Source organism: Ascaphus truei, chromosome 2 (genome assembly GCF_040206685.1).
Source record: "Ascaphus truei isolate aAscTru1 chromosome 2, aAscTru1.hap1, whole genome shotgun sequence".
Classification (NCBI taxonomy): domain Eukaryota; kingdom Metazoa; phylum Chordata; class Amphibia; order Anura; family Ascaphidae; genus Ascaphus; species Ascaphus truei.
Genome location: NC_134484.1, coordinates 117,499,456 through 117,526,537, shown reverse-complemented (window position 1 = coordinate 117,526,537; position 27,082 = coordinate 117,499,456). Strand labels below are relative to the sequence as shown.

At 42.5% G+C, this 27,082-nt stretch overlaps 1 protein-coding gene across 2 annotated transcripts in view; it reads left to right on the top strand.

The window, feature by feature from the left end:
* SNTG1 (syntrophin gamma 1) overlaps positions 1-27,082 on the top strand; it is a 918,236-nt gene that overhangs the window by 835,379 nt on the left and 55,775 nt on the right. For both annotated transcript variants that reach the window (XM_075584465.1, XM_075584466.1), the window contains 4 exons: positions 943-981; positions 12,687-12,803; positions 16,805-16,876; positions 20,243-20,395. In XM_075584465.1, coding sequence (XP_075440580.1) covers positions 943-981; positions 12,687-12,803; positions 16,805-16,876; positions 20,243-20,395 — 381 coding nt within the window. The remainder of the gene's footprint in view (positions 1-942; positions 982-12,686; positions 12,804-16,804; positions 16,877-20,242; positions 20,396-27,082) is intronic.

Genomic DNA, 27,082 nt, shown 5'->3' with positions numbered 1-27,082 from the left:
AAGCAAGAAAATGTAATGAGCACAGCATTTTAACAAGACCAGGCACTGCATGACTCCTGTCTGTTGCTGGCTCTAAATCTTCTCGAAACTCATCATAGAGTTCCACAGAGATATTCACGCCAATACCCGGGGACCCCCAGACACCCGGGAGGACCACCCGTGGACCCCCCTGAGTGCAACATTTATTTACTTTATTTCTGATTCTTAATGTATTTTAAATGGGCAAATGCAGTATTACCCATATCTGGATAATAGTAATTTTGCCCAATACTGTACTGTATGTGTTAGGGGGATGTATTTATTTAAAAGTATTGTTTATTTTTTGAGGGCACACAATTGGTACCACAGGCAGCGTGGACCCCCGGACACCCGTGGGGATCCCCAGACTCCCGCGGTGCAGCCGGGGACACCCGCGGGCCTGTTGTATGGATGGTGTGCCTGCAAAAAGGTAAACAAAGAAAAAATGTCTAAGTCCAGCTCCTTTTGCGCCTGCCTTTTGCTGGCGTGTTTTTCAGGCGCGTTTTTAAAGCACGATCAGTTATCACAGCTTTGAGAATCATGCAGACTGGCAGAAATCTGCGTGTTTAGCTGATCGGACAAGGTTTTTTGGGCCTTAGAAAATTTTCTTGAAACTCCCTGTTATCACAGCTCAGTGAATTTCGCTTAGCGCCATATCATGTTCTTAAAGCACTTATCGGCCTTAAAAGCAATAATCACTGCTTAGTGCATACCCCCCTAAGTATGTTTACTTGCTCAGAGATGCACTAATCTACAGTATGATGTTATGATGATGGAGGGAGACCCTAACATATATTGTTAATTAATTTTTAAGTATATAATTTTATCAACTGACTTGTATTTCAGCAGCAAACATGATCATTCATGCCTAACAAAATAGATATAATTTAAAACTGTTTTTGTATTATTACTCTCTTTTCCCAGATAAAAAAAATCAACAGGAACTTTCCAGTAAATCAACAGGTATGTGATATATGGTGTTTCTCATTTGCTTACATGTGTTTACTATCAGGGAAACAAACACAACATTACAAAATTAAGATGAATATATGTCTGGTGTTGTTTATACTGTATGTACTTTTGATTCCTTGTTTAAAGAATAACTACAGTATGTCCGAATCTAAGCCAGACCAGTTATCTATTTGACCATATTGATTCTTTATGTCTAATTATGTGTTCCACTTCCTATCAATTTATGTCTATTTATGTATTTGTTTTATTTATTCAATTTTCTACATCTAAATATTTTTTTTTAAATGTAAATGTAAAGACTTTTTTATGTTTAATGCAGCTGCTAAACATTATAAATTTACAGCAGTAAATAATTAGCAATACTTTTTAGTTTTTCTGAGTTCAGACTGGCGAAAAGGTCATTTTGTCAATTCATTTCATGGCCACAATATAAACATCCAATTTTTCCATAAAGTCTGGCTGGATTATCTGATAAATGTATATGAACTAAAGATACACATATCACAATTATTTATTGATTTCATAAGCAATTAATGACTTTATGGTAGCCATGAGTAATAAAGGGTTAATATTTCTAACAACCTAAAAAATCCTAACACTAGCCTAAATTCCAATTTCTTGCATGACAAATAAAAGCTTTAAATAAATGCATTGCCTTACTAACCTCTAAGTGATGCAAGTGGTTAAGCCTCTACATTTTAACCACCTTCCCTTGTGCACCTATTTATTTTTTCCATAGACCATGTGTCTCCACTACAACCAACACCTTCTTAATCCCATTTCATGACATATATGTCTAAGCTAATAGACATCTATGTAAATAACAGATATCGTAAAAGAATAAGTACATCATTATAAAAATGAAAGACAAAAAATAGACAAGCTCAGACACTGATCAATACTGTATAAAGTTTAAAATAGAAATAAAAGACAGATCATGCTCATTTACATGTGAAAAAATGCAGGTGATCACTGCAGAGCGCGGGTAGGAAACATCCTTGAAACAGTCTATGGATGGATAAAAGGGGTATCGCTGTGGCCAGATGTCCTGATGCAGGGACCATGAGGAGGTCACCCGATCAAGCGCATCCTGCCCTCACAGGCTGCTTCTAGCGTACAGTATGTCCCTCCATATGTGCTGCTCATGTTCACTTGCACCGTACACTTCCGGGTTCGGCATCGGCTGCTTACACTGATGTCACTGCGCTCACCTGGCTCTCCTGCTGGGTACTGACACCAATTAACCCTACACGTTTCACTAGTGATATCTTCATCAGAGGATGGTGGATCTACCTCTTCCATTTACATACCCTTCTGGTGATAACCACCTTACTCTGGTTAATTGTATACACAAGTGAGCAACATAATATACCAGTACAAATTTAAAAATATGTAAAAGGAAGAGGTAGAGCAACCATCCCCTCACAAAGCTAATAGAATGCACAGGGTTAATTGGTGTCAGTACCTGGCAGGAGAGTGTGGTGAGCGCAGTGACATAATTATAAGTGGCCGACGCTGAACAAGGGAACAAGAGCAGCACATGTGCAGGGACATACGCTGGAAGCGGACTGTGAGATGCGCTTTACCAGGTGACCCCCTCACGGTCCCTGCATTAGGATATCTGGCCAAAGAAGTACCCCTTTTATCCATCCTAAGACTGTTTCAAGGATGTTTCCTTCCTGCGCTCTGAAGTGATCATCTGTATTTTCTTACATGTAAGTGAACATAATCTGTCTTTTTATTTCTATTTGAAACTTTATATTGATTAGTGGTTGTGCCTGTCTGTTTTTTGTCTTATTTATCCGTTAGGGGAAGAAGAGCAGAAGATCCATAGCTCTTATGGACTGAGCACACCATTCATCTATTCCTTATTTTTCTATTAGTGAGGTTAAATTGAGCCCAATTAGTATATTTGTTTTATCATTATAAAAATGTAACCTCACCACTGGCTTTCAAAATGAGGGTCTAGTAGCCTTATCGCTATATACCCTACTTCTGTAGAGATGCGTGAAATCTTCAGGGTCTTCAAAACCCTGTGAACCTTATCAATATACTGTACAGTAGGTGGTCCATCTCCCAATCATCGGGACACCATCTGAAATGTATGTTTTACAATGAAACATACCCTCTTGGTGTTCATTAAAGAAAGGTCCTGTGTTGATTAAAATAATCTCTTAATGTGTTATTTTCTTATTCTAAATCTATTTTTTTCTAATTGTTTTAGTGAATGTAAGATCTACTTCTGTAGAAAATCTGATGAACAAATTACTAGAATAGAATTTTTTTTACATTTTATTTCCATCTAATAATTACGTTTATGATAAAACAAGCACACTTCTTATAAAGTAGTTTTAGTTTCTTCTTGTGCAACAGCAGTGTATTTGAAAACAAATGTGAATTAAGCAAAATGTACTAACCTGCCCATAGTAAGCTTTGCCAGGTACAACTACATACATGTACAGTATTAAAGTAAATCACTTTGCAAAATATTGTAATATTAAGAAGTAATTTAAAGTTCCAGTCCCATTTAAACAACATACAGTACAGTATATGGATGCTCAGGATTCTGTTGTAGTGAATGGCAAAACAGCTCACCTAAAATCCATCCGATTGTATATCATCTCTGTTTTCCAAAGCATAAACACATATACTCTCACCATAGGCTATCATTATTTACCAAACTTTCATAGTCTCCCACTAACTTACAATATTAACAGCTGACGTCAGATTTCTCCCCTCCCCACAGCAACAGCTTTCTTATTCTTTAGAAATAGGTACCCAGTAGTTTGATGTGCCTAGGAATCCATGCTCTGCTTCAAGAACATTTACTGTACTTGGGGAGTCATTGTTTAGTTACTGTAACATGAGATTTTGCAGTTTGGAGGAGTATAGTAGTACTCCAAAATGTTACACACATCTCATTTTACTTGGATGCTCAAGAGTAAGAAGAACAACTGCGTTAAAATTAAGTGCACAATGTCATTGTCTGAAGGAATTAATACTGTCCAGGAAATTATCATGTTTTTCTTTGGAAACCTGGGTGGGGGGGTGGGGGACAAAGTATCAAGCCAATCTGCTGCACTCCTGCCTTGTCTTTTTAATGAGAGTGGGAGCGCTATTCATACAGTAGTATACGCAATTCTTCAAGGCAATACTGCCTAATAGCAACTTTCCTTTTAATGTCTTTACCACAGAAAACCCTAGGCCCAGATTCAGTAAACTCCATTAGGCTACTTAACATAACGGTAACCTAAGTTTACATGATATAATAGCAATGTCTTATTCCTCAAAGACCAATAACATAAATGATATGCAAATGAGACATTATCATATAATCCTCTATTGACTTTTTAACTTGGGGAAGTATTGTTACACCAGTCAGAGCTAATGCCTGAGTTGGGTATGATTTAACCCCTTCACTGCCAATGCAGTTTACTCATATGTTGCTATTTGCCAAGGGAATTTTAAGATTTTAGCAATAACATTTTTAAACAATGATTTGTGTGTCAGGTTGGGAGTATATTCTAGTAACCCATACACTGTTTTTTTAGAACAAGTTACAATTGTATTAGGTGTTGGTCCCAAATGCATATTAGGTCATTTTACTTTATCTATCTCATTAACCTGCAAAACATATTGGTATTTAGATTTTGTTTGAATGGACTATATTACACACCACATAAACCAGGGCTGCACAACATACGGCCCGCATGCCGCATGTGGCCCGTCTGGCCTCTCTGTGCGGCCCGCGATGAATCCGGCCGGGCGACAAATTAATTCATTAAATAAATAAATAAAAAGTTTAAAAAAATGGCGCCGATTCCCTGCGGTCCGGGTACGCATGCGCAGGGCCCGCTTTCCCCCCTCGCAACGTGGGATGGAGGGGAATCCTCTGCGGGATCCCCCCCCCCTGTTCCCAACGTGGGGCGGAGGGGGAAGCAACACGCAGCTCCTCTGCGGGCCCGCTCCCCCCCCCCCCTGCTCCCAACGTGGGGCAGAGGGGGGAAGTAATAATTATTAAGTAATTCAGCTCCTCCTGCGGCCTGCTTCTCACCGCTTCCCTCCGCGGCCAGCTTCCCGCGCCCCCCACGAGCTCACCTCCCGTGCCCCCCCCCCACCAGCCCGTGCCCCCAAGCCCACCTCCCGTCCCGGGCAGCTGCCGCAGGGATATCGGGGGCAGGAGGGGAAAGCGTCCGGCGGTAACCTGCACCCACCCGGTCAAGGTAAGTCACTTTCACCCAGTCACTGTCACCCTGCCACCCAGTCACTGTTAGTCACTGTCTCCCACCCACCCAGTCACTGTCTCCCACCCACCCAGTCACTGTCTCCCACCCACCCAGTCACTGTCTCACACCCACCCAGTCACTGTCTCCCACCCACCCAGTCATTGTCTCCCACCCACCCAGTCACTGTCTCCCACCCAGTCACTGTCACCCAGTCACTGTCACCCTGTCACCCAGTCAGTGTCATCCTGTCACCCAGTCACTGTCACCCTGTCACCCAGTCACTGTCACCCTGTCACCCAGTCACTGTCACCCTGTCACTGTCACCCTGTCACCCAATCACTGTCACCCTGTCACCCAGTCACTGTCTCCCACGCACCCAGTCACTGTCACCCACCCAGTCACTGTCACCCACCCAGTCACTGTCACCCACCCAGTCACTGTCACCCACCCAGTCACTGTCAGCCACCCAGTCACTGTCATCCACCCACCCAGTCACTGTCTCCCACCCACCCAGTCACTGTCTCCCACCCATCCAGTCACTGTCTCCCACCCAGTCACTGTCACCCAGTCACTGTCACCCACCCAGTCACTGCCACCCTGTCACCCAGTCACTGTCACCCACCCAGTCACTGTCACCCTGTCACCCAGTCACTGTCTCCCACCCAGTCACTGTCACCCACCCAGTCACTGTCACCCACCCAGTCACTGTCACCCACCCAGTCACTGTCACCCACCCAGTCACTGTCATCCACCCACCCAGTCACTGTCATCCACCCACCCAGTCACTATCATCCACCCACCCAGTCACTGTCTCCCACCCAGTCACTGTCACCCAGTCACTGTCACCCAGTCACTGTCACCCACCCAGTCACTGTCACCCTGTCACCCAGTCACTGTCACCCAGTCACTGTCTCCCACCCACCCAGTCACTGTCTCCCACCCACCCAGTCACTGTCTCCCACCCACCCAGTCACTGTCTCCCACCCACCCAATCACTGTCACCCACCCACACTGTCACCCACCCACCCAGTCACTGTTAGTCACTGTCACCCACCCAGTCACTGTCACCCACCCAGTCACTGTCACCCACCCAGTCACTGTCACCCTGTCACCCACCTAGTCACTGTCTCCCACCCAGTCACTGTCTCCCACCCAGTCACTGTCTCCCAGCCAGTCACGGTTAGTCACTGTCTCCCACCCACCCAGTCACTGTCTTCCACCCACCCAGTCACTGTCTCCCACCCACCCAGTCACTGTCTCCCACCCACCCAGTCACTGTCACCCACCCACCAACCGTCATTCACCCAAGGGGGAGAGTGATGTGAGGTGCAAGGGGGGAGAGTGATGTAAGCTGCAAGGGGGGAGAGTGATGTGAGCTGCAAGGGGGAGAGTGATGTGAGCTGCAAGGGGGGAGAGGGATGTGAGCTGCAAGGGGGAGAGGGATGAAAGCTGCAAGGGGGAGAGGGATGTGAGCTGCAAGGGGGAGAGTGATGTGAGCTGCAAGGGGGAGAGGGATGTGAGCTGCAAGGGGGGAGAGGGATGTGAGCTGCAAGGGGGAAGAGGGATGTGTGTGATGTGCAGGGGTTATTGTGTGTTTGATGTGGAAAGGGTTATTATGTGTGTGGGTGAGGGGGAGAGATTGGGGTATGAGAGATAGATGGGGAGTATCTCAAAGGTTGATAGTGTTGGGTTCTGGGGGAGATATGAGGATGATGATGAAGGGTGCTGGGGGAGAGATGATGATGATGGTGATGGTGATGGTGATGGTGATGGTGATGGTGATGGTGATGGTGATGGTGATGGTGATGGTGATGATTTTACCCGTGCGGCCCAATTTTTTTTTCCTTGGAGCAGTTCGGCCTTTCGCACTTTACGAGTTGTGCAGGCCTGACATAAACCAATAATTTTCTCCGTTTTAAGAAAAAATAACATGTTATACATTTCCTTTTTAATGTAGTTAATGTTTTTGTTTGAGAAAAAACAACATGGTGGGTCAAAGTACAGGTAGCATTACACAGATATTGACTCACCACTACTTTCTCATGCAATTACAGTGACTACACTGCTACTTTCACATGTAATTACAGTAATTAAACAATGATGCATCTGGGCATGATTTATAGTTTCTAAGTCTAGATAACCAGAGGTATCATGGGGGGGGGGGGTAATTTTAAATTCTCATGCAAAGGCTGATACTATAATGTAGGTTGACCTTTTCTATAACAGAGAAATACAACAATTGTTAGATTCTTCTGTGCCACAGTAATGTGCGTTTTGACATTGTGCCCCCAAGGCAGAGTTTTATTCTTACACATGGGGATATGATTGAGAACACGTGTTGAGGGGGTAAAATTGACCTTCCCCATACACACTGATCACCCCCACACAGTCTGTACATGTACAGATCATTTGTGGGGAAGTGTTCACTGCTGTGCTCTTGTAGCAGAGAAACAGAAAGAGTGTTTCCAGCAGTAATCTATAAGATTTATCAGCCTAGTCAACAATATTTTGGTTGCCGTTCATAAAATCGGAAAATTATGTTTAACTAAAATGCTAAATCCATGATGATTAAAAACATGATTTAAAAAATGAACTACTCTCCTCCCTCGCCCACAAGGCACAGGCATCAGTACCTATGAAGGATGACTTAGTTTTGTGACTGACAAACTGTACAGTAGCACTTGAAACCTACTGAGGCTATACTACCCAGTCCTTCTGTTTCTCTAGAAGAAAACTTTTGCAGGCGGTTGATAACCAGTCAAAATCTGACCTTTTTTGTGGGGCTGAAAAAAAGTATGTTGTGACAGTGATGCTACCCAGCAGCTTGTTTAGCTCACATTGCTAGAGCCGTTACCTGCGAGAGCTTGTGGTTTCTAATCCTGTTGATCATGACAACAATATCCCATTCTTCCCAAGGTGTCTTAGACTTGTCAACTATATGTAGTTCTTATGGAAATACTTATAGAAAGTGTGGAATGTGTTATTTAAGTATATTGTACTATACACTATACTTTCAGATGTGATCCTCTTTGAGCACAGAGGTCTTGTCTATCTTTCTCATACACATATATTTTAGTGATTCAAAACCCATCTGGAATGTATCCAGTGGTGGATTCTAAGTTCCCTAAACAGATTTTGATTTTTTTTAGTGCTCAATCCACCTTCGGATTCTAGGGTACAGATCAGATTTGGTCAAAATCCATGATGGAAATCCATAGAATAGATTTCAACTGTTCCACCCAGCTCTAGCTGAGAGTAACACCAAGACTTAAATAACATTACTTTATTGGAAAATAAAGTTCTGTTATCCTGAAATAATATGACATTAACATTATACTAATTATCTCTAGTATGGACGTTATTTGTGTACATGTTTTGTGAGTACACAAAATTATTTGCCTAGTGCAAATAATGTCTGTACCCAATTTAGGTAATTGTCCTTATTTTATGGAGTTTCTTGAGACTGGATCAGGAAGTTTTCACGAGGAGATTAGAATTGGCTGATTGGGGTTATTCTTGCGGCAACATTTTGAATTGATTGAAGGGTAGTAGCTGGGAGGCCAATTAAAAGAAGGTTGCAGTAGTTTAGAAAGGGGAGAATGAAGGAATGCATTACCATTTTTGTAGTAAAGAAATAGATAGATGGTTGGATTTTAGGAATGTTATGGAGAAAGAAGCATAACGATTTAGTGAAAGTAGTAAGGTGAGAGGAAATATGACACCTGAATAATAGTCTTTGGGAACTGAATAGTTTGTAGTGTCACTGGCTTTAATGGAAAAGGGCACAAGGATTTGATTTAGGTGGGATTTTGAGCAGCTCCATGTTTGATATATAAATCTTACTGCATCTACAGTAGCAGCCATACAAGACGAGATTTCTGTGAGACAATTGGAGACCTGGGACTGTACTGCATAGTGGGATACAATTGAGTGTAATCTGCATACAGGTGATATTTGAAGCCAATTTAATAGATAGATAAAAGATGATATGTCCCAGAACCAGACCTTTAGGTACACAAACACACAGATCAACAGAGGAAGTGAGGCAGTAGCAGTAATACAATGGGAGAGGTAGGAAGAAAGTCTGATGAGGGCTTTGAAACAAACACAAAGGAAGTGGAGAGTGTGAAGGAGAAGTGGGTGGTTGGGAATATCAAAGTCTTCAGTGTGGTTGAATTGGGATTTTGTGAATTGGGATTTTGTAATGTGAATATAATTTTCTACTTTGGTGAGTGTATTTCAGTTGAGTGAGCAATGAAGAAGCTTGATTGGAGGTTGTCAAGGGGAGGATACTCTAGGAGCCAAGGAAATAAATCATGCAGGAAGATGATGTTGTTCCAGAAGTTTAGAGGTAAAAGACAGGAGAGAGACATGAGAATATAACTTACAACAGCATTTTACAGCAGGAAGAAAATATGTCAGATGAGAGGGGAGAGTTACAAACGTGAGTTTAAGTGAGAGATTGGAAGAGATGAGATGGAATAGGATCAAGCTGGCAGATAGAGGAAGAAAAGAGTACCTGAGATACATCCTCTCTGTTAGAGGGGAGAAAATATCTATACTAGAAGAAGGGGATTCAGGATCAGGAGATGAGCTGTAGAGGAAGGCTTTGATAGTCAAATTTGTCATTAAAGTACTTTTAGAGCTAACTTTGTCTTTAAAGTGTGTGAAGGGTAAAAGATAGATAAAAGAAGGTTTGAATAGAGAGTTAAAAACAGAGAAACGGTGTTGTGAATGTTGATATGTAACTTTGCTTATCTAGAAATAGTGCTGAGTACAGGACAGGAGGACTTTGTAGTGAAGGAAATCAACAAAATTGCCTGACTTCCTCCATAGATGCTAAGAGCAGCAAGTGATGAAGCGTATAAAGCATGCCTGAGTATTAAGACAGAGTTGAGGGTTAGAGTGATGAAAGTGCTGTACAAGAAGTGGAGCATGCTGATACAGGCTGTTGAAAAGGATAGGGTTTTATGTTGTGAAAGATTTGTCAGGGTCAGTGAATGATTGAGAAGTTAGTTTAGAATTGAGAGTGGATTCCAGAGCTTGACATGCAGAAAAGTGAGGGCAGGCAGGATATATAGGCTATAAGGGGGTAGGCCATAGGAGGGAGCAAGGGAAAGAAAATGGGACACCCAGGCGACAGAGGTGTCATCCATATGACAACTAAATATGAAAATTAAAGTTTCCTTATAGAAATGTAAAATGTGAAATGGGTGTGCTTCAGATTGGAAACATATATATGTTGCAGGGGTAATTGAACCTGCTGGCATGTGCCATTGAGTGCAAAAGCATGATAGCCATGCATCTTTTCCACACAAGTCTAATGAACACACAATGGCCATTTGCTCCTGCAGGCACTTTCTGTGTTTCTCGCTGCCAGACACCAGTGGGTGCAATAATGGCTGCTACATCTGTGTAACGGGTGCTCACCACAAAAAGGACGGGACTGCGAGGCTGAGGTGGGGATGTTAGAATACACCGACCAACACCCGCGTAACCGGATTGCAGTCGTAGTTGTGTAGGTAAGGGTAGGAGAGGTAATAATGGTCGTAATACTTGCCATTGTCTGGGATTGGAGAAGTTGGATGGTCGTGGTACTCGCTGTGGTCTGGGGTTGGAAAAGTCGGATGGTCGTTGTGTGTAGCCGGGGTCCAGGAGTACAAAATGTGGGAGTCCAAATACAAGCCAAGGTTAAGGGTCTGAGAAGGCAGAGGTCCAGGTACAAGCAAAGATCAGGTTCAATGAAAAGGCAGCAGGCAGGAATCACAAGGCAAGACAGCAGGAGGCAAGCACTAGTTACAAAAATAAAAGGTTATGCTCCGCCAACTTGGAAAAAGAATGGCCGAGCATATAAAAGAGGAGCAGCCAATGGCAGGGCTGAACCAGGCTGTGAGCACTGAGTGATTACAGCCACTCAGTGCATTGATAGGCAGGGGCGGAGTGTACCGCAAGTGTGGGGTTATAGACGATAGTGTTAACCCTGTGCGTGTCCTTGGTAATGCGACGCCGGCATGTAGGTGTGCAAGGGAGCTTCTCTGTGGCATCATGGGAAAAGTTGCGGGGGCGGATCCTAAGCCCGATCCTGGTAGGGGTAGTGCGGCACTTGTGCGTTGCGTGCAAGTGAGGTACATCAGCCGCAGCGTCACGGAACGTGTCACAAGGGTGGAACCTAAGCCCGATTCATGTGGTGTCTTCACGCCTTGCCGCACAGCACCTATGCGCAACCTCGGTTTGAGGCGCGTCACCCGTCTTATCACAGGACGCATCACAGGATGGGACTGAAGCCAATCCTTACAATCTGCTTGGCTCTCCATTATTCCAAAGATGTGTTGTGACATAGTTTATGGTTTAACAAAGCAAACATTTGGGAATTATTTATTCTTCTTTTATTTATTTTGTATACTGATAATACAATACATTTCTTATCCTAATTAACGTAGCTCATGACACCATAAAAAAAGAAAAACCAGATTGATGAGAAAACATGTTATTAATAAGGCTCGTAGATAATGGTACTAATGGTTTATCTCATATTTGCTTAGCGGTGCTATTCCATAAGACAGCGGTGCGCAAACTGGGAGGCACTAGATTTTCTGGGGGGGTGCGGCAGTTATAGAGGTCCCGTGCTCTGGGAGACTGCGCGGGGCCTCTATAATACACTTAACTTCCCTTCCAACAATGTGTTGTTCTGTTAACCCGACGTCAAATAACGCCACGGGGTCATGTGACGTCACATGACCCCGCGCGTCATTTCACGTGTGGGTCAAGCGGTTTGCGAGGCGTTGAGGAGAGCAGGCAGGGGTGCGCACGGGGAAATGTTTGCGCACCCCTGCCATAAGACACCATCTAGCTCCAATATGTGTCTTATGGCATAAATATGAACCTTAATTACAGTAGCAACCTGAACTGTTAAGGATTTATCAGATACCCATAACTTTACTTTTACTAACCTTTCTCATGTTAAATGGAGATAATAATATTTATTTGAGTTTAAAAAAAATTGACATTTCACTTTAGATAACCTCCTTTATAACCCAATGAATTTTCAATGTATATGGTATGTGTGATATTTGTGTAGTGTTATTTATACACACACATTTGTTGACAAATGTTGAGATATGTAAGATAGACATAAAAACACTATACTTTTAAATAACAAAACTAATACAGTATAAAGTACTGCATGGGGGTTATAGTATCACCTGCCTTTATACTTTTATGAAACTACTGTAAACAGCACACATGTTAAACATTCAGTAAATGTAATTCAGAAATGTTTGTTTGTTTAAGCCTGAAACTTCTGAAATTATATATATTTTTTAATTTAGTGAGTTAAAGATGTACAAATACTGTATATGATTGCATTAATTTATTTTTGCCAAAGGCATTCCCACTTTACATATGTATCTGCAACAAGGATATCATACTGCATGATGTTTGTTTAGGCATAAGTGTTTATTTTCTTGTCAGATAGTATACATGGGCTGGGCAGAAGAACGAGAACAGGACACTCTTCAGGACTACATGTATATGCCAAAGTTTCTGGCACTGAGAGGCTCATCACTTTACAAATTCAATTCACCACCAGTAAGTATGTCTTGATATCCCAGGTAAAATAAAAAAAAATGTAAAACCATAAAAGGGATATGTAAATATAAAGAAAAAAATACAAGTTTGAGCCGTTTTCTACTTGCATTTGTATGAAGAAGTGTTACCCACATGTGATGCAAATTATTAGCCAGAATAATGTATGCTACTTCAGACTAGGCTGATGTTGTTAATATAATTACAGCACAATATAAAAATGTTACGCAGAAAGACTGAGAATGTGATAAAGATTTAACTTTTAGTTCGGGCCCTCTCTCTTTGCAGGTCCCGTACGGCATCCTTCTCCACGCCGCGGAGTCCCAGCAACAAGTCTTAATGGCCCATCAGATTATCACAGGGTGGATCCCTGTGTCTGAATGGGACTCACACTGTGTAAATCCTACCACGTCGCACCTGTCTGTAAAAGAGGCGCATTAAGAGTGAGACTGAGTCACTCTCCCTGAGCGCCTCTAACAGGCGATCGCACAACTTTTATTTTAATAACATATTATTGTAGTAGGGGGTCTCCGGATCTTAATCCTATTCATTTCAGGTACGGGGACCCCCTGCTTCCTGAGTTACAGGCCCCGTTTGGGTTGCCGGTGTCCCCACCATGTTTAAATTCTCCCATGTCACGGCCCACGTGATCAGGAGATTTAAACAATGCAGGGGGATACCGGCACCCCATCCCGGGCCTTTAACTCGGGAAGCAGGGGTCCCCAACCTGAAATGAATGCGATTCAGCTCCAGAGACCCCTGCTTCAATATTGTTTTATCAAAATAAAATAAAAGTAGCTTCGTTACTTTAGCAGCTAGCCGCTAAGGCAATGAAGGGGTTAAACCTGAGTACCTGTTAATTGGGGGTAGAAGGGGTGAGTGAAGGGGGCAGTTTCCGCAGGATTGGTGGTTAGGCCTACCGGGACGGTTGCGGGAGGAGTTAATTCCATTACCTTAGCGGTTGTAGCCTCCCACTATACACCCAAGAGGCCTAACACCCACCCTGGGGCAACTACCTCCTTTACCCCCAATAACCATTAAAATACAATACAATCACTAATACAATACATTTAACAACCTACCCCCAGCCCCTAACACATAAAGTACAGTAATGGGCACAATCCCTATTATCCATATTAGGATAATAGCACATTTGCAAATTAAAATAAAACATAACCAAAACATTACCCAGCCAGCAAATAGTAAATTGAAGTTGTACTTATCCCCGCCAGGCTGAAGGCCATCCTCGTCCCCTTTTTCAGTGGGCACCGACAGTCTTCCTCTTTTTCAGTGGGCACCGACAGAAAAATAAAAAAGCTAACTATTGGCCACTAAACCCCTTAAATCACCTTAGCGGTTATTAACCACTATGGTAATTAAGTAGCTAGCCTCCCACCCCAAACCCACCCAGGAGGCCTAACCAACCCCCAGGGCAACTACCCCAAACTCCTCTGCCCATTGATTGTCACAGTGGTAAACCATGCCCATACTATGGGTATGGTTTGCCACAATGGAAATGAATGGGCAAGCTACAAAAAAAATACACAACCACTGAATAAAATACATTACATTTCAATAATAAAAAAAATTGCCAATAAACCTATTGATTGGCACAGTGGTACACCATGCCCATAATAGGTGCCTTTAACCTAGACAGGGTATTAGTGACCAGTAATGCTCTTTTTCTGTGAGGATTATTAATATACTAGTTAAACATATGCATTGTACAGTATGATTTTTTTTAACAATAGAAAAAAATCCCTGCTCTGTAACATTTACCATCTAATTGTGGTGACACAGTGTGGCCAGTGGAGATAGAATGAATTGCCTAAAGTCACAAGGAGCTCACATTTTATTTTAAATGAGCCTCTCCTGTTTGAAAGACAATGTTATTGGTCTTAGACTCCGTTACTCACTGAGCCACTTATATATACACACACATATATATATAAAACATCCACATTTAAAAATGTAATAAAGTGCTTATTACCCCTTTCAGTAATTATAAAATGCCAGGTTTATATAATGTGGCTATGAACAGTATGTTATATTAGTTCTGTTTTTTTGTTGTTTTTTAAACATTGCATGATTTGTACTGTATGTTGATTTGCTCAAAATGTGTGATTTCAATAGATAGCCTGGCTATAAGATATCACCACATACTGTATGCTCTGACACTATAGACAGCAACAGACACCTCATAACCCTGACCGAATCATTCAGATAGAAGGGATACAAGCCAAAGACTATTACCAAAACAATCACATCTGCACTAAAAGCCCCACGAGAACACCTGCTCCAATATAAAAAGAAAGAACCACACGCATACTACTAGTGGTTACATATAACCCTGCTCTAGAGGGAATGCAAAAAATAATCAAAGATCTGCAATACTGTACATGCTGATTGAGGATGACAAATTGAGCGGTGTCTGGGAAGAACTAAATTGAGTTAGGTGACTTCTGAGACCTACAGTACATAGCTTGGGACACAGTAGGAGAGCAGCCTACTGCAGAGGCAGCAGACTACCTCTAAAGAGACCCTTCTTAAAGTGGCCCTTTATACAGTAAGTGGCAAATGATACAATGTGGAGTTTAACAGAAGTTAAATAACAGTACAGAAGTGGACAACAGCACATCTACTTGCCCTGGATTCTGAATATGAACTACGCAAGTAAAGAGGAGGGTTTCTATTACAGATTCAAGAAGACACCGCTCTTTTCACTCTAGAGACCTCCATTCATATATTGCATATCTCACAACTAACATTTTATCCTTATCCTAACTTAAATTTCACTGCCCAGTTCTCACCCACATCTAAAAATTAAATAACTGCTACCATTGCGATGCCTCCTCTACTATTTATAATATATATAGTGATATCTATATCCTTGCATTACATTTTTCCGGCCATTGATTGTGTCCTTAGTGAGTGCAAAAACAGTAGGAGTCTATCGGGTTGTTTTCTTCAACCTTCTTTGTTAATATATATGTTCATTCCCGTATGCACCCTACAGTATATACTATTATTACCACGTATTCTACAATAGGTGAGCGGTAGATTCTCTCTTTCGTGTCGAAAAATAAACCACTTAAGAGTTTGGTCCAGCCAAAAATACACTGTGTAGACTGTTACTGACCCTACCACGAGGCAGTCCTGCCACAATACATACATACTGCACTTCAGTGGGACACCAATTCTCACAGCCAGATCATTCCATTAATGACTTTAAAATCAACATCCTTAAACGGAATGTTTTAAAAAAACTCAAGAACGGAAAACTTTTTAACTGAAAATGATCATGCTCTTTGACACTAAAAAAGAGGACTTCATGTTGATATGGGGTTTCTTACATGATATCAGAATATTTAGTAATGTTTCTCCCTGCCTCTCGGTTTATTTTACAATTATACCTTTTCATTCCCCTCCTGACACCCACCCCATTCACACTGCTGATGGATTCTTGGTCCTATTTGTTACTGTTCTTTAATCTATTTATTGCTATGTCTGTTTATTTCCTGTGCCCTTTGCAATTCCTTCTCTGCATCATCTGCCTTAGATCAATATCTCTGATGTTTACATCTGTGTTAAACTCATGAAATCTTTGTAAATCAGTAATCCTGACCTGAGCAAAAGAGAGAACTCTCGAAAGGTTGTCATAATATTACTTGCTAGTCTAAATAAAAACGGTAATATCACACGTCATTTGATTTTCTATTTAAATGTTGGTAATTTCTTTCATATTTGTAATTGTTTGTTTTTCTTTGCGACATTACATTATTTAAAGCTAGATTTTTTTATTGTAATTAGCATCCAAATTAATTTTGCTTGGCTTAGGGTTTGGGAACTTTACAATACAAAATCCAATTCTGTGAGGTAAATGCATTGACATTATGTTTCTTTGTTTATTCTAGTATGGGACTGAACTCTTCAAGCATACATAAAGAATAATTCAAACTGGCATTTTTCAGATAATTATGTTTCAAAATATCTTTTTATCTAAGGTTACTACGTGGGACTGGATGCGAGCAGAAAAGAAATTTACAGTGTATGAGATCATGTGTAAAATATTTAAGGTAAGGTTAAAACTTAACATAGTGTCATAGATTTTAATCTATTCTGCTTTAAATATATAGATATATATATGGAGCTGGAAGAACAAACTCCCCCATTTAGGCTTAATGTAATATACAAGTGCTGATCAGATGGTGCTAACTCATTGTTTATGCTTTTCTGCTGTATATAACATATGTTATATCTTTAAAATTAGATGTATTATTAAGTCCCAAAAATAAGGGTATTAACTTTAATACAACTGCCTGGAACTGGTTGACTAACTGGTACATTTAAGCATTTTATTATTATTATATATTCTACGACAGTAGACCTCCAGACAGGTCAGGTGGTGGTATATCACTTAGCCCCTTTATATGAACAATTACCTAACAGGTAAATCTACGGATACTATTTGTTATTGTTGTTAACCCAACTGTAACTGGTTTAGTTACAATAATAATAATAATAATAATAATTGTGTGTTTTTTGCACAGTTTAGATTTGAATGGACACTGTGAGATGCAAATGCACACAGTTTTCATATTTTCGGAAACGCACATTTCACAGTTTATTGAATAGGCCTCATCCAGTTGTCTGTGAACAGAATTTGTCAAAAGTATTTGAAATTAATCAAATGTAACCTAGCAACAATATGAGGAACATAATCTGGATATAACATGTAAAGTATTTCTGCAAACTGTAAATATTGGGGGTTTTCTAGTAGTGTATTTTTAAATGTGTTGGATGAAGATTTGTATTTGTCTATCTACTTGAATAGTATAACATTAAGGACACATGTAAAATAAATTACTCCAGTGCTGCAAGAACAGCTTGTTGCATGCTCTTTTTTGTTGTGGAGAAAAGGCTGTTTATTAAGTAACATACTGTAATTGTGTTTTATATCATACAGTAGCTAGCAAAGGAGGGAGAAGGATAGGTGGCATGATACCTTTTATTGGACCAACAAGTACTTTATATGTTACAAGATTTCAACCCTATCAGGGTCCTCCATCAGGTTTCTAGCTAGAGATTCTGAGATTACAATTAAATTAAATAAACATATATTTTTATTAAATACTAATGATAACAATGGGGACAATCTGTACAGTATACAAATAATACTATTTATATGATGAAATGGATTAATTAATTTAAATGTTAATGTTTTGGGGGATAAGATATTTAGAGTATTTGTAAGCCTGCGAAAATAGATGTGTGCACTATTTTAGCATTATACAATTTTCAATAGAAATTGAGTATTTGATAAAACCAGTGCTCTTCTTTAAAGGTTCAGTTCCCCCCATAAATGACCTACAGATGTACAGTGGCAGACAATATTGCACCCGTTCGTTAGTATGCAATTTTGCGTTACCACAGTGACAAGATTTACCAGCCCATTTACGTTATTGGGTGATTTGCAATAAAATTCAAAGGAGCTGCAAGTTGCCAAATCGTCTGAATTGCATACGACAATGCACTAATTAGTACCTAACATGTGATAACATAATAAATGACCTCTGCTTTTTATTCTACATTTGTTAACCCCTCCAGGCAGAACAGAGCTGTACTCCATACTGTACATCAAAGAGACTTCGCACTAAGCGTTCATAAGACAATATGCCTACTCTGATTCTGTAAGTGTCGATAAGTGGGCGATAAAATAATGAATCGCCCAAAATGTCAGCGTTAAAAAAAAAATCGCAGAGTGAGCAACGATAAGCCACTTATTGGCAGGTTCTGAAACTCGTGCAATTCTAGTAGCTGCGATTAGGTTAACGAGGCCTAACGCGGCTCTAGAATGGCGAGTTTCTCACAAAATACTCACACCAGAAAATGTTGGCGTGAAGCTTCCGATAAGCGGCGAGACAGGACTTAGAAAAAATAATGCTTTTTTCCTGCATCGGATCAATGCCGGGGATCCCCGGACCTGAAATCAATGCAGTTCTGCTCCGGAGACCCCCTGTTCATCTACTCTAATAATAAAAATTTAATTAAAAAACATACATTTCTGGTGAGATTTGCGCAGGGAGAGGCGGCTCTCTTTGAGCAGCTCTCTCTGCAGCAGAAAGGTATCGCCGGGTTATTTTCTGAACGGCGATCTTCACGCAGCTGGCTATGAATTTTGCTATCACAGGTAATCGAGGCTTTCTGAATACCGTGATAGCAACGTTCACAAAAACCGCGATTTAAATGGCCTGGCAATTTTTTTTTAATGAACGCTTAGTGCATAGGCCTCTTAGGCCCAGATCTACAAAAGGGTGCTGCAAAGCTTCAACACACCTTTGTTCTGATTCATATGAATGGGAGTAAAGGTGTGGTAAATCTTTGCACCCTTTTGTGGATCTGGACCTTAGGGGATAATTCTATAAATGTCCTAAGTGGCCATTGGGGCCATTTTCAGTTGAAAATCCACATTTGCTTCAATGGTTTTTTTAGTTGAAATCAGTCCAAATGGTCACTTTGGAAAACATAAACTATGGTCCTTATCAGAGAACTTTCTTTCCCTGAGCTTTTCTGCTGATATTAATTAAAGTCCAATAATATCACATTGTGGCACTTAGAAGCAATGTTAGCGTCAGGGTTTGGCTCAGTTAAAAAAAATACAATCATCAATCAGGGAAAGAACTACATAGATGAAAAATACTACTGTACAGTATGTTGAAGGAATGAAAAAGAAAATATTTGTAGAGAGCATTTGAACTTTAATAGGCAGTAAATGTGCCATTTCCTTACTTAATAACATTAAAACACCTAAGTGAATAAACGTAACCCTTACTGAGCAAGAAGACAGTTTCACAACGTATCGAAAGGGGCGTAGGGGCAGTGAAGTAAGGTAAAAACAAGCAAACCAATGTTATTCAAATGGATATGCTATTATTATTTTTTATTTCTTTAATTATATATTTTTGTATTTATAATGTGACAACATGTTTGGCAGTTCAGTAAAACTGGGATAAAAGACAATAAATTAGATTTGCATCATTCACACAGGATAACACAACCCCGACTAGCAGATATTATTGCACCCACTGACATGCTAGCACAGAAAAAAGTTTGATGTTTCTCATCCCTTCACACACACAGCTGATTTGAAACAATGGTTCATTTTCTTACTGCGCTTTGTGTATGTCCTGCAGCAACGCAAGAGCGTTTGCAGTAACATCTGCTACATCTATAATTCAGCATGTCCCTGATCTAAGGAGTTGACAGTCTAAGAAAACATAAAGATTACTTTAATTAACCTCCCAAAATTTTTTCATGAATGAGTCTCCCTGAAAAATGTGTTTATATTCCATCTAATAATATGACCTAAATATTATTGGTAAGGGCATGTTAAAATTATTTCTTGATGTATGCCAGATTGTATAACTTCAGGTTTTCATCAGGACAGTGACATTTTGGACCGTCGGAAACACTGCTTTGGTGTCCAGTCTGAAGCTGGTGATGACCTATACTTTTCTGTGGAATTGGAGAGTGAACTCCTGCAGTGGGAAAAAGCATTCCAAACAGCAACTTTTTTAGAAGTTGAACGGATTCAGGTGAGATATTTGCTGTACAAATTCTTCTCACGGTTGGAACCTGGCAGATAAGTACTATACTGTTTGTGATCAGTGTTAATTGTAAATTCAACAAAAATTACCTAACACATGCCTACATTGATACAGAATTGTCCTATCTTAACCCTACTTAACCCAAATTAAAATCACAACATAAATCGGTAAATAGTTTCAAAATTATCTCCTCTACTGTATATATGTGTGTGTGTGTATATATATATATATATATATATATATATATATATATATATATATATATATATATATATATATATATATATATATATATATATATATATATATATATATATATATATATATATATATATATACAGGTATAATGTATATATACATATTAGTGTATGTCTTTATTTATATAGCGGATTAATGTAGTAATACACGTGACAATCATATAAATAACAAATAATATAAATAACTGGTCATGGGAATAAGTGCTTTAGACATAAACATAACATTTAGGAAGAGGAGACCCCACCGAGGAGCTTATAATATAATTGGTATGTACGATGAACGTACAGAGACAGTATGAGGGCATATTGATAAGTATTTATGCAGGGGGCCAAGCTTTATGTATCATGTGTCTAGTAGTGTCTATGGTGCTACTCATATGCTTCTTTAAGCAAGTGTGTCTTAAGGTTGGTCTTAAAGGTGGATAGAGAGGGTGCTTGTTGGGTATTGAGGGGAAGGGCATTCCAGAGGTGTGGGGCAGTCAATAAGAAAGGTTTAAGGCAGGAGAGGGCTTTAGATACAAAGAGGGTAGAGAGAAGACATCCTTGAGCAGAATGCAAGGTTAGATGGGCGAGGACGACAGAGAGAAAGTGGGACATGTTGATCAAGAGAGGAGGATAAGGCAGAGTTGTAGTTCTTGACCAGGTTGTCAGGGTCTGTAGCAAAGCTGAGAGAGGAGAGGAAGGAGCGTAAAGTTGTCTCAAAGGCTGGTAGGTTAATAGAACGAAGGTTTCTGCAGAACTGAGGTGGAGAAGGGGAGATGTGAGAGAGAGAATGAGATGAGGTGATGATCATAGGGAGAAAAAAGGGGAAATGGAGAAATCAGAGAGTGAAAAGTTTTTAGTGAAAACCAGGTCTAGGTAGTGGCCATCCTTGTGGGTGCTGGCTGCAGTCCACAGGCCAAAAGAAGAGGTTAGAGAGACAAACTGGGAAGCCCAAGGGAGAGAGAAGACCAGGATTGGGAAAGATATCCCCAGAAGCAAGGAGGAGAAGCATGGCTAGAAAGAGAATGTGCGAGGATAATTTGTAGGGGTGTGATTTAGTGCAGGGGATATACCTGTGTAGTGTCAGAGGGAGCAGGTAAGAAAGGAGTTCATGTGAACTGAGAAGCGGTGAAGAAAGGAGAGATGGAGATATGGAGATATATGAATAGAGTTAGAGACATACTGAGGCTGGTAGAAAGAAGTGCATAATTTGAGAAGTGAGGTCATAGCAAATATAAATAGTAAAGGCGGCATCACAGCAATAGTAACGTGCTGAGATGTGCAGTCTGGAATAGATGATATCCTCCTTTCCAGTAGTTCAAATGCAGAATTCAGAGCCAGTAGGTGTTGTCCACTTCTTCTGAACTTCCTTGTAAACTTCAGTTGTCCTGCTACTTACAATGTGCTATTTGGGGATGTGCTGCAGGCAGCTTAACGCTGTTCTGCCTGGGTTTAAATGGGCCTAAAATGTCACCTGACAGTTAGGTTCAGTCTGCTTAATTAGCACACCTGAGGCACATTCAAATAGATGTTTTTTCTACAGGGTGTTCCCTGCCTAGGTTGAAAGCTTAATTTAATTAAGGGTTGAATGAGACAGGATTAAAATATGGGATTTACCTAGCATGTTTCAGTGGCATATACTAAAATACACACAGCAAAGGGTTGAATGAGACAGAATTCAAATATTGTTTATATCTATAAATATAAAACTGAAATGTTTGTCTGTCAGGATGTTTGTCTGTGGGTTTGTGCTCGCTCTCATTGACTGTCATTGGCTGTCAAGCTCTTCTATTGGCTGACTGTGGAGCGGGCCTTGGCTGTGATTGGCTCTCATTGCCTGACTACGGGGCGGGCCTTGGCCCTCATGGTCACTGAGTGCAAGGCAAGGTGATGTCATGATATACACACAGAGAGAGGGGTGATACATATATGCCCAGAGCATGCACAAGCTGTGGAAACCTGGCATCACTCCAGCATGCCAATCTGCCTGCTGCTGCTCTGTTGTGTTTCCAACTACAAGGTAAGTGCACCAGCCCCCTCCTCCTCCCCCCCCTCCCAACAGGCAGGAAACAAAACGTAACTTTCAGAACTACCAATTGCACTGCAAGCACTGTGAACGCGGGGAGGGGGAGCGCAGCTGTGAAAGGTGGGGCAGAACTGTGAACAGGGGGGGGGGGAACGGAGCTGTGAACGGGGGGGGGGAACATACCTGTAAGGGGGGGGGAAGGAACGGAGCTGTGAGGGGGGGGGGGAATCACAGATGTGAAGGAGTGGGCCGGAGCTGTGAAGGGGGGGAACGGAGCTGTGAATTTTGGAGCTGTGAAGGGGGGGCCGCATTGACATGCAGGGGAGGGGGCCCGGATTGCTGTGAACGGTGGAGAAAGTGAGAGGGGGAGAGAGAGTGGAATGGGGAGAGAAAGAGAGAGAGGGGGGGAGTGGAGAGAGAGAGAGGGTAAGCGGAGAGAGAGGGGGAGTGGAGATAGGGGGGGAGCAGGAAAATTAAATCCCCGGCAACGCAGGGTATATCAGTATATATATATATATATATATATATATATATATATATATATATATATATATATATATATATATATATATATATATATATATATATATATATATATATATATATATATATATATATATATATATATATATATATATATATATATATATATATATATATATATATATATATATATATATATATATATATATATATATATATATATATATATATATAAAAAAAAAATTTCCCCAAGGAAAGAATCATTAATAAAAATATCAAGATCTAAAGCTAAATTAAATTCATTTAAGTTGTCACAGAACTTTAATTGTCCATTCATTCATAAAAAGGTCACAAAATAGTTTATAATGTTCTTCCTATCTTCATTCTTTGTGAATTTGTTTTGCTAAAATGCACATATTGGGAAATTTGGTAGTACATAGAACATAATTATGTTATCACATACTACTTATTTGTATATACAGAGCATGCTTAAAATGTAGCGGGGGGAGCGTGGGGCCTCTTACCAGCACCTGCATCGCCTCCTGCTCCTCATCTCGGTGACATTGCAGTATCATATGACATTGTGACGTCACATTATCATGACAAAAGGACGCTGCTGCGTCATATGAAGTTATGTTTTGTGTGTATATATATATATATATAAATACAGAGAGAGAGAGACTGTGTATAACTATATATGTGAATATATATGTAGCCCCGAGGTAAGCTCAGGGAAGGCCCCAGACAGGTCGCGCATGCGCAGGAGGAACTCGGCGGCTAGAGGTAGATCGCGCGAGGGCAGGGAAGAGGAGAGTGAGGTTGCGGCGGCCATTGAGAATTCGCGCATGCGCAGGGCTAGTGCGCACGCGGCCCCAACACATAGACAGCCCCCTGGGAACTACAATTCCCAGGAGGCATAGGGAGATAGGCACCAGGTGTCTGATAGCGGCCAATAGGGCTGGAGGAAGCTCAGCCCGGGAATATAGATACATTTCCCGGGCTTTGCTGCGTCAGTCAGGCAGAGGAGAAGGAAGGAGTAGGAAGGGTGCAGGGAGTGCGTGGCTCCTGTACCAGGTAAGGGTTCTCCCTAGATCCCCAGGCAGGCCCCAATTCCCGGTAAGGGCAGGGGGTAACTGAAGAGGGACGGCCCTAGCTAGGGAGGTCACCCTTAGGAGCGGAAGGTGCCAGTTTGGCAGTGCCACAGCGGAGAGGGCTGTGGGCACTGGCAAAGAGGCACAGTGTGCAAGCAGTGGATTTGCTGCGGGTTCCAGTCAGGTGGCTGTGTGTGTGCAGCTGGGTGTGTGTGTCGCTGCATGTGCTGGGCGCAGTGTGTGCAGCGTGTGTGAAGTCTGCAGGCTGACGGTGTGAGCGGTTTGTCAGCTGCAGGCGCTGTTAGTATCAGTAGAGTTACAGATAGGACTGGGTAGCTAGGGGAAGGGGGGCAGGTTATGGTTCCACAGGCCCTAGGAGTTCTCCCCAAGCCATCCCAGGTTGCGGTTCATCAGGGACAGGCCTAGGTTAGGGTTGCTGTCACTCTAGGAGTAGTTAGTGATAGGAAGGGATAGCGGCGGTTGCTGTTCCCATGCGGTTGGTGTTGCCGTGATCCGGTTGCAGTTCCCGTGGAGCGGTGGGACCCTCGTTGGGGTCTACCGGCAGAAGTACCTGGAAAGGATCAGACGGACGTCTGACCCTTTGAGAAGTGTGTGGCGGTCCCGAGCATCGGAGTGCTCGGAAGGTACCTCTGAAGTATTATAAGTGCACCAACTGGGCCCTAGCTTAATTTAGTGATTGCGCAGTCACCCACGACCTTCCGTAGGAGTACGGGACATTGGGTGTGGGGGATCACAGGACACTGGGTGGGAACACCAGACATTGGGCTGAAGTGATGCGGGTAGAGCATCAGGTGATGTTATGTTATGTTATGTAATGAGTTATATGTCGTGTTAAGTAAAGTGTTAGTTATTGGTTTATTGTATACGTGTGTTATTGTATTTCTTACCCAGGGCTATCTTTCATAACGGGGATCCTGGGTAAGTGGAGGCGCTGCACCAGGTAATGGTAAGGGTTTCCCCAGGCTCCCAGCTAGCGGAGGCTCAGATCTCCTGGAGCCACAGGTGTTATGCAGTACCAGTAACCCTTTAGGAGCAGATGTGTTGCGGGGAAAGGAACCGGTTAGATCACGAGGGGCCAATGTGAGATTGGGTGGGTCGGCCGGTTCACAAAAAGGGTTACATTTGGAGGCGCTGCTGAGAGATCAGACCTGGGGTGCCCTGTATGTTTTTTTTGTTCTAAATTGTCCTATTTTTGTTCCACCATGTGGGTGCTCTCAAAGCAGGAGGTCTACGCATGGGCCTTGAAAGTGAACGTGACTCCTAACCGCGTGGTTGCCGTGGGGGCAGTCCCGGCGGGCGTGCCCTTGTTAGATGTCCAGGCGCAGGTTCGGAAGCTACCTGGACTGTCGGGTACGTGGGTCAGAGGGCGAAGGTATGATGACACCGTGCAATGGAGTACTGTCCTGATATATGTAGGCCAGACCCTAAGCGAGGAAGATGGCCCTAAGTTCTTAAAATTGCCCGGGGGTCCGACCGATGGGTGCCCCTTTATCTACCCTGACTTGGCAGTTTCTACCTGCACCGAGAGCCCTATAGACATTGACCGTGAGCCCCACCTAAAATGGCGGCTCCCGCCAAATCAAAATGGCACGTGTGCGGCTGACTGCCAGCCTGCACAGGAAATTGTTGCAACCGGTTATCCAGGACTGGCGGGAAAGCCAGAGCCCCGCCCCCACACTGTGAGTGACTCAGAACAGAGCTCGCAACATTCCCCAAAAGACTGTGCTGCTTTTCCTCTAGAGTCCACCAGGGGGAGGGAGTGTCGTGAGCAGAAATCAGCCATTTCTGTTACCCCTAAGGAAAGCAAGGGATGCCGAGAGAAACACCCTTGGCTGTATAGAATCGTACGGGCCCCCCATTTAGTATTGCCAATGGTGGCGTGCCCGTGTGCATTAAGAGACTGGAAAGCGACTGGTGGCTGGGCGGACGGGTCCCTTGAGTTAGCCGTCGCCCTCACGATGACAGTAGTAGACGGGGAAGAATGCTTGCACGGCCGTCTGCATGAATGTGAGTGTCCTGTGGGTGAACTGACCCGAGGGCCCGAGTGCCCTGACTGTGCGGCGCAGTTCCTGCAACCCAAACTGCCGCAGCCTACCGAGCTGCCAGTGGGGGCGGACACTGTAGCAGAACTGGATTGTTCTTTCCCTGAGAAGGAAGAGCAGGAACCTCTGATGGCGGAACCTGCGGAGACAGATGCGCCTGATGGTGCTACCAAGGTGGGTGAAGCCGCTACTGATTTGTCCACTTCAGCGATGGAGGTGGTGGAGGGCCCGTGTGCCCAAATGAACTTTCCAGACGCTGAGGCGGAGCCGCTGAAGGCGGAGCTCCAGATGTCGGTTCCAGACCCGGTTCCCGAGCAAGAACCACCGAGACCAGAACCACAGATCCCGGAAGGCCAGGGTAAGGTGTTTATACCCCCGCCCTTGTGTGATGAGTCCAGCGACCAACCGAGCGTGGTGATGCGCCTGCCGGCGGACCACTCCAGTGAGGTCACCGAGGCAACCACCTCAACTGATGCAGACCATGATGTGGGCCCGTGTGCCCTGCAACTGCCAGTCCGGCCTACCACCGAGGTACCAGCGGTCCCAGGCTTGGGATCAGTACCTGCCGACAACGATAGGGGTAAGTTGACTGCCCCAGGGGTGTCGGGTGTGAGCTCCCCGGTGATCGTGGAGCCTGGTGACTCCAGAGGTAGGGTCACCCGGGCGATGGGCTCACCCAGTCATCGCGTCCTGGTGAAGGTGTCTCCCCCAGAAGATCTCTGCGGATCATGGAACGAATCCGACCTCATGAAGGTATCCGGTGTAGCGGACCG